The sequence below is a fragment of the Dipteris shenzhenensis genome, chromosome 25, assembly GCF_047967505.1.
Source record: "Dipteris shenzhenensis isolate YYH24624 ecotype China chromosome 25, Dip_SZ_1.0, whole genome shotgun sequence".
NCBI classification, from domain to species: Eukaryota; Viridiplantae; Streptophyta; class Polypodiopsida; order Gleicheniales; family Dipteridaceae; genus Dipteris; species Dipteris shenzhenensis.
In genome coordinates, this window is record NC_141620.1 from 25,397,388 (window position 1) to 25,406,016 (window position 8,629).

The window sequence follows — 8,629 nt, forward strand, 5'->3', positions numbered from 1 at the left end:
TACCCAAAGTGTTAGTGTCTTCGACTGTTGTCACTACCCCTTTTGACCGAGTAGTTACTTGAGCATTAATTATTTCTAGCAATTTAGCCAACTGATCGGCATTAAGGAAAAGACGAGTGGAAGAGAATGAAAAAACGAGTGGAAAAGAGGGGGAAAAGAGAGGAAGGGTGAGAAATAAGAGGAAAAAGAAGATGGCCTTCTTGGTCAAAGAAGTAAAGGATGAAAAGTCAATTTATACGAGTAGCCTTCTGAACCTTATGTATGGGTAGCCTTCTTGGTCTCCTATATTAGGCCACCACTTACAACGTTGGGAAGTTTTAGCTTTATTTGACCATATTTATGTGGAGATAACCCATGTAGTGTTCCAAAGTTACCAAATTTTGGATTCTACAAAGTGATATTGAGTGGAGGTCCCCAGTTCATTAAAAAAGTCCACAATCTATGTAGCTTGTGAATTCTCACCCCACATGCAACCAAAAACAAAAGCCAAACCATAAAATTGATGTCATGACTCACCAACCAATCAATACAACCAACCATCAAAAGTATATATCTCTCAAGTCATGTAATTCCATGCATCTATAAGCATTTGCAAATATACTTTTTTCAATGCATCGGCATGTGCAATGGTAATGCATTAAGCAATACCACAATGACTCACTCACAAGGTATACATGCCAAAGGCATATCAACCAACATCTCTTGATAAAAACTGACAACATTTCTTGTCTTTTCCAATTTCTATGAATATGTGCCTAGCTGAATGACTATTTGCTTGTAGAATTTTTCAATGCATCAGCATGTGCAACCTCAATGTAGTAAGCAATACCACAATGACCATTGTCACTAACAAGGTATGAATGCCAAAGGCATAACCAAGCTCTTGATAACAACTCCAAACATTTGTTTTCTTTCTTTAATTGTATGAGTATGTGATTGGCCGAGTGATTGCTTGCTTATAGACTCAGCCTAGATTCACAACAAATTCAAACAATATCTATTCTAATGCATATCATTGGTGGCATTTCTCAATTGATATACAACAATTGATGAAGGAATCATATACCTCAATACAACAATTGATAGAATGAGGAATAAATAGATTGAATTAGTGCATAAAGAGAAGAATTAAATTAGATTTAAAGGCCAATTTTGTATAAAGTGTTGTCCAAACTAAAAAAAGACAAATAGTAGACAATTGCACTAATATTTAGCAGACCACTTAACACAAGATGATAATTGCTAGAATTAGGCATAAATGGACTGAATAACTACACAAAGAGAAGAAGTCATTCAGATTTGTAAGTCATTTGGTATCAACTATTGTCCAAACTAAAAAAAAGTAACTAGCATCCCATGCATTATTCATACCTGGATAGAAACCAATTATTTCATATGTGACTAAAGAACAACATTCATTCATCTCATGGGTTGCTTATCTAGTATATGGGACGGATCCTTTCAAAGGACAAAGGAAACAACGACATGATCAGTACAAATTAAAGGGGAGACATACTTAAAGATGTATAATTCAATGGGTAAATCTTTTAGGAACATAACTATGAAAGTGTATAGCCATTGCCCAATATAGAGGGACAAATAGTAGCCCATGCTATAATTTTCAAGGATTGAATGGGCTGAAGTATACTTACACTTCATATACAGGTTTTTTACTAGCTAGAATCGGAAAAAATATAACCTTATAGATGGGTATAGATGAATTTTGCTAATCAATTAAGTACTTGGAAGGATGCATTCAGAGCTTTTATGTGAAAGCTATATTGTTAGTATTCAAGGGAATTTATCAAATTTAAAATAGTGAATATTAGCCCAAGCAACTTCGAGAAGGCTTTAAATTCATTGTTGGGATAATGTTCACTCCTAATACTTTCCATAGACATGATTCTGAATGTTGGGCATCATCCTCTCTCACACAAGCTTGAGTTGTTTCCTTAAACAAGCGTATTATCTTCTTCACCACAACTCCTCAAATAGCACACCCATCTAGTCACGATACTCTTTGCGATTGCATTGCACCTCCTTCTTGCTGAACTTGAGCTTGAAGATTGGGCCTACAAAGGCTGCATGTCTTTCACGTGTAGCTTCATAAGTAATGACACAATATGGGTCTCCATCTTCTACTTGAGCTATTATTCATTTCTTTTTGTTTCACCATCAAGAGGCATGAAAATACATTGAACCTTCAATTTGTCACGTGAAGAGGTCTCTATTAGATCCTTCCCTTAGAGGATTCACTATCATGAGGCATGGAAATAATTTGGGACTTCAATTTCTCATAAGGCAGGATCTTTCCCCTTCTTAAGACATGTGCCTTTTAAAATAGAGAATTATACTGTTGTCATAGGGACCTCTCAATATCCACTAGTAATGCTAGTACAATTGGAAGTCATTGAACTAAAAGTGTCCACCAACCAACTATTCTCTAGAGAGAGAAGATAGCTACTATATTGTTTTTGACAGCTTGATGTTTCTCAATATGAAATTTCTCTAGATTACCAATGAATTCACATTACTTGAATGGATGATGATTGAGGCAAAAGAGAAATAAAAGGAGGACGAAAACAAGGCTAGGTTAAGCGCAAGATGCAATTAATGAAGATTTACATAGAATGTTATAAAAAATGGTCATTTTATGAATGTATGATGATTGAGGCAAACGAGCAAAAAAAAAAAAGGGACGACAAGAACAAGATTATGTTAAGGGAATGACGCACACTAATGAAGATTTAAAGAATATTATAATAAAGGGTCATTGTAAAGGAGGAGAAACAAGGTGAGCTTATATAATAAGGAATGGAACATAAAATTTTATTCAATCTGGATGAAACCTGTAGTGGTAATTGTATTAAGAATATTCTTTTTAGAAACATGTGCTTATTCCTCACTTATTCACATATATAGTGCTAATATAACTTGATTTTATTTGTTTTCATGTTGTTGAGACAAGCTTTGCTTTAGAATCTTTAATTTCTATAATAGTGTATGTTGTCAGACACATTAGTTTGTCTGTAGCATATGGCCGTACCGCATGCTTGTGCACAATTATAGCCATAAATTTGATGTTCAAAGTCTGGGTGGGCCAAAATGCCATTCACAATGATAGCATCAAAATTGCTCAATTAGAATTCAAACCGTAGACGTTTTATGGCACCAATAAGTACTAGGAGCGGCTTTGTACTCTAACATGGTTGTAAAGAAGAGGTTTAAAATATTAAATATTTGTACTATTAACTTGACTATTTCACTATTCAAGATCTTACACTTCTTACACTTTGTTTGTTGCAAATGTTCTTAAAATTTCATGATTAGGGTATTCGGAGATGTTGGATTTCTGCATTATTTACAGCAAAAAAAAGGTGCACCTTAATGAATCCTCTTCTTAGAATTCTATAGTATTAAATGTTGTTGGAGCACCAATAATTGTCTTGAGGGGGTCATAAGCCATTGGCTGGGCACTTTTTGACTCAAAAATGGATGAGACCACGAGCCATTCCTCCATGTGAAGGGTCCCCAAGAGGCGATGGAAATTTTAAAAAATTATATTGTGGGAGTTTGGGAGGCACTTGCCATGGGCGAGGTCACGGGGGCCATCCATATTCCTATTCTTAAAATGGCTTGATCTGAGAATGGCTGAGATTTTATCTCAGTTGACCAGGGACTTGACCAGGGACCGTAACATGTCCATGAATCAAATTGAGAAGCCATTGGTGATATGGCTTTGGTTGAGTCAAACCCTTTTAACCTAATTGTCTTGAGGGGGTTGCAATCCAAGCCATTGGCCAGGCACTTTTCGAGCCAAGGAAACGAACTATTCCTCCACATAAAGGGTCCCCACGAGGTGATTGGAATTTCAAAAAATTGTTTTGTGGGCGTTTGGGAGGTACTTGCCACGAGCGAGGTCACGAGGGCTACCCATATTCCTATTCTGAAAATGACTTGATCTGATGCGGGGGCAGCTGAGATTTGATCTTAGTCAATCTAGGACCGTTACGTGTCCATGAATCGGCCATTGGTGGTATGGCTCTGGTTAAGTCACACCCTTTTATCATAATCACTCCACAGTCCTAATCGCTCCTTGAACCAAAACTATTAATTAATTAATTGTGCCTCTCAATCGATCACTTTATTAATCGATTAACCTAAGTATTGCCCACCTCATCACTCCGTCCTCCCTCCGTATTCCTCCCCGAGCATCCCTCCTCTCTCCCTCTGCATCTCTCCCTCCCCCCCTCAAACCCTCTCCAACCTCTCCCTCTCTCCTTGCTGCTCCCTCTCCCTCTCCCTCCCCTTCCTCTCTCTTCTCTCCCGCTCCCTCTCCTCGCCCCTCTCCCCTCTCCTTCCTCCCTCTACCTCCCTCGCCTCAGCATGTCTTGTGTATTTATAGATCCCTCAGCTTCTGGAGACCTTTGATAATCGTAGACTATTTGGCTTTTGGAGACTTCTAATCAATCGTGCTACTCGACCTTACAATTAATTGACCCCACCTTACGTTAATTCTTGCCCCACTCCCACCACATGGACTAATTAACTAATAGCGAGTTTTTCATCGCTTGGGGACCTCTCCTACCAATTTCAATTAGTTTTGGTGAGTGGTGGCTTAATTAACCTATGTTTATCTATGGATTAATTTATTTATGCTTTAATTAAACTATGTTAAATCTCTACGGCTTAATTTAGTTATGCATAGACTATGTGCAAGGGGGGCTTCACCAAACGTTCAATAAAAAATTGAACCCAAAACCTTCCTTCTCAAAGAGTGTGCCCTACCATCAAGCTACAAAGTCATCTCCTTATAATAGTATTACAAAGGCTCCCTTCTCCCCAATGTCAACTGTCCCTCCCTCTTTAATGCCCCTCCCTTATTTAAATTAACCTCCCCCCTCGCCCCTCCTTTATTTAATTAGAGCCCTTCCCCTTGTATGCCCCTCCCCGCTCCCCCTCCCCCAATAAATTAATTAATTGCGTCCCCCAGCCCCTGGAATCATAACCATACGCTTGAGTATTACGTCCATGTTCGCACAAACGACGTCGACCTCGGCCAACTCATACCTCCTATCAATCAAACGCTCACAAACTCCTTCGGATTTACTCAGCTGTTCGCCTTCAACGTCACCCGGGGGGCTGATCCTCAATCGACGCAGTTGGGGTTCATCCGCGGATACACAGTGCAGGCTAGCTATGATTCCACTTCCATCGGCATTGAGGTGGAGGGCTTGTCTTACGATGATGGCTCCTTCAAAGGCACCATACAGCTTCAAGGCTTCGTCGCTGCTGGAACCAACGAAATCGCAGTGGTGGGAGGCACCGGGGCTTTCAGAGGCGCAAGAGGTTATGCCGTCGTAACACAAGTGAGCTCCCAAGGGAATGCGTTTCTTTATCACCACCAGCTGCATTTTCTCTAATCTGTTTATGCTATTCAATGTTTCTCATGGATGTGGATATGCGGGAGCTACGAATCGTACCGTTTCAATTTCCAACATGGATCCAATGGTACTTGTAAGCGCCTTGCGCGTTTGATAATAAGATGAGCTGCATTAATTTCAATCGTCGGTTGGTGAATTCAGAAAACTATGAGCTCTTTTGCTTTACAGAGTAAATGCGAATGACTTTATAGTTCTAAGCTCAATTGGAACGTAATAAGTACCTTATGAGACGTTATCTCGTTAACACAAAGTCGACACAACGAGTAACTCTTCATCCATTCTTACAAACTTACGCGAGATGGAATGTTTGGTCAAACTAAGATGTATTCAAATCTACGTCTATATCTCATAAAAAATCTCCCAAACAATCATCATAAACTAAGATGTTCCATTCCCTATGGGAGTAGAAGCACGGTGGCGTCCCCTCTAAGGCCTCAATCCGGTGTGTGAGTTGGGTGGGTGAGTTATTAGATTATAATTATTATTTTTTAAACTCTTTCTTATAGCCTTCTTATCACTAAGCTTCCCATTTGTGTGCCTAAACCTTCATATCTGTTGCTTTACGTATTCAAGTTCGGTCTTTAAATGTGATCCAATTCTTCTCCAGATTTGCAAAGCCTCTAGCTTCATAGCGGCGCTTGCTCTCTTTAATCTTCTCTTAATATTATCGATAAGATGGATCCTGCCCAAGAAGAAGGCATGCTCTTGGAACTCTTAAAGTCCATGTATACTGAACTTAAGGTCAAAGTTATCATCCACTTAGTGATGAGATGCCAAACAAAATAGATTATGTTGAAATGTGGGTTTTTCCATGTGTAAATTAGAAAATTTGGCATGTTTATCATCGGAAACATAACAAAGCAAGGAAGAAAATACTCTACTAGTATCCATTATCAACCAAGGCAATGCCCTAATACATGTCCTACTTCATATAGGCATGTTTAGCATAAAGTCTTCCAAGCCTACTCAAAGACAAAATTTAGTCCTATGGTATACTCTAGAGTATACTCTACACTTTTTATGACATGTTTGTACTATACAATGTTTGAACTATGCATGCCAAGGTTTTCTTACATATTCTTGATATTGGGTAAGAATGCATCCAAATGGTAAAACATCGTTCTTGGATACAAGTGAGTGATTATCATTTCTATTTTGATTCTTGAACTAACTATACTTTCAACAGCAAGTAAGTCCTCAGTATGAGGCATTCGCATCTCCAACCGCATGTGGAGATATATGCCACAGTGCATTCAGCTTTTCAGGTGACTCCATTCTTGCATCGATCACTAATGCGTGCAAAGAGAGTATTCAATCAGCAATACAGATTCGCAAATTAGTCTTTAAGACATTTCAGCATCGGCTCAGTCATGCTGCGTTGCACCACCCTTGGATAGAGTTATCACCACCTCCGATCAGTAGATCATTCCTCAGCATAAGGACCTTTATACATCAGTACACTCCTACCCCACTGTAGTTGACATCATCAGGTTCAGCCATAGCACAACTTGTGGAGCTTTAGTGTTTCAGCATGTACTTATGGTTGTCGTATACAGTCCATACTTGATGCAGATTAGTGGTTGGATATAGGACTTCAAATCACTCCCTACATCAACATTTGGCACCTCATGTGCCTTAGGGACATGCTATGGTTTTTTATTGATATTCCAAGCTTATAGTCCTTTATATTATTATTAGCTCCACCTTGAGCCTTTGACAGATCCTACATCCCATGTTGACGGATGTTTAACCATGCACATATCAAATGACCTCCAGTTCATGATCGTTGAGCATACAAGTTTGACAGGTTTCTGTACCTTGTTAGTTTTACAGGCCTCTTCACTAGCACAGTTGTGTATCATAGATGCACCTTCAGCCCCAAAATTTCAGCCCCTGAATCACTCTGTCCACACTGACTATGAGGTCTTCTTCGACCTTGCATCATTCAACAAAGATCATAGTTCTACTGCAAGAGGCATATTCATTGCTAGCTAGACTCTCATTAAGACAAACTTCTAAAAGACTCCACAGGCATTGGGGTAGGCATAGATGAAACATTAGGATCTCATAAAAAACTACTTTTTTAATCAACTATAAAATATTTGGAAAGAAGAAACTACTTATGGTAGCAGAATCCCATAATCTATATGCTTTGCTCTCACCATTGTAGCTAGTGAGAACACACTTTTGAGATTTAGCACTAGCTTCTATTCTAGTTGATATGTTGCATGAGCATAAGCAACAACAAAAAATCCTAATATTTGAAATTATGGTCTTGAACCTATAAATAATATAATATTCCATTAAACAGCAGTTGGAGACCTGTTCATGAGATAGACTATTGTGTTACATGTTTTAGCCCAATAACCACATAGGAGATTCCTCTCTTCCATGATACACGATGCTATTTTAGAGATAACTCTATTTTTTCTCTTAGCCCCACCATCTTAATGGATGCTACATCCATGGGTAAATTCCTTCTAATCCCATGGTAGCTCAAAAAAATTATTATACTCACCACCATTGTTACATCTCAATGTGTTAATGTGCTTGCTTATTTTATTCTAAACAAGGTCTTTAAAATCTAAAAGTATCAAAAGGCTTAATATTTTTATCGCAAGAAATAAATCCATGTCTTTGTGGAGATAGTGTCTGATATAGTACCATTTCCTACCAAATGATCGATGGAGGCTTTCCCCTAGCAGATATCTATGTGCACTAATAAGAATTTCATACACAAGTAATCACGTGAATTTTTTATGAGATTTGCATGCATGAACATTATTTTTAAGTAATGGTAGATGCAATCATGGGAAGAAATTTTCGATTTTAAAAACTTGGAAACCTATAAACTATTGCTACTATTGTGTCTATTACTACCAGTATTATGTCTACTATCACTAGTACAAGGTACCTTTATTGCTAAATAACATGTTAAAAACTCATAGTAAAGTCTTAATATTGCCGATAAAATGATAAATATTATAGTAAACTAGGAGAGAAAGAGCACTACCAGTATTATTCATGTTATCACTAGTAACTATAGTATTACTATGAATATTATCAATAGTAATAAGACAAATATCTATGGTACTAGTCTTATTACCGATGGTAGTACTACCAGCACAGCTAAATAAGGACCCCATGTGTTTTTTCTAGTGCTTTGAATTCTAAAGGTAATTTTC

General features: G+C 38.1%; 1 protein-coding gene across 1 annotated transcript; it reads left to right on the forward strand.

The window, feature by feature from the left end:
* Nucleotides 1-3,647: 3,647 nt before the first annotated feature.
* On the forward strand, nucleotides 3,648-5,423 carry LOC147885661 (dirigent protein 24-like). Its single transcript, XM_087396180.1, has 2 exons — nucleotides 3,648-3,742; nucleotides 4,994-5,423. Exons 1-2 carry the CDS (start codon nucleotides 3,648-3,650, stop codon nucleotides 5,421-5,423), a joined length of 525 nt encoding a protein of 174 aa, XP_087252306.1.
* Nucleotides 5,424-8,629: the final 3,206 nt, after the last annotated feature.

Coding starts and splice junctions, on each gene's coding strand:
- LOC147885661 (XM_087396180.1), top strand. CDS start 3,648: ATGGCTGAGATTTTATCTCAGTTGACCAGGGACTTGACCAGGGACCGT. Junction 3,743..4,993: donor CCATTGGTGATATGGCTTTG/GTTGAGTCAAAC, acceptor TGCGTCCCCCAG/CCCCTGGAATCATAACCATA.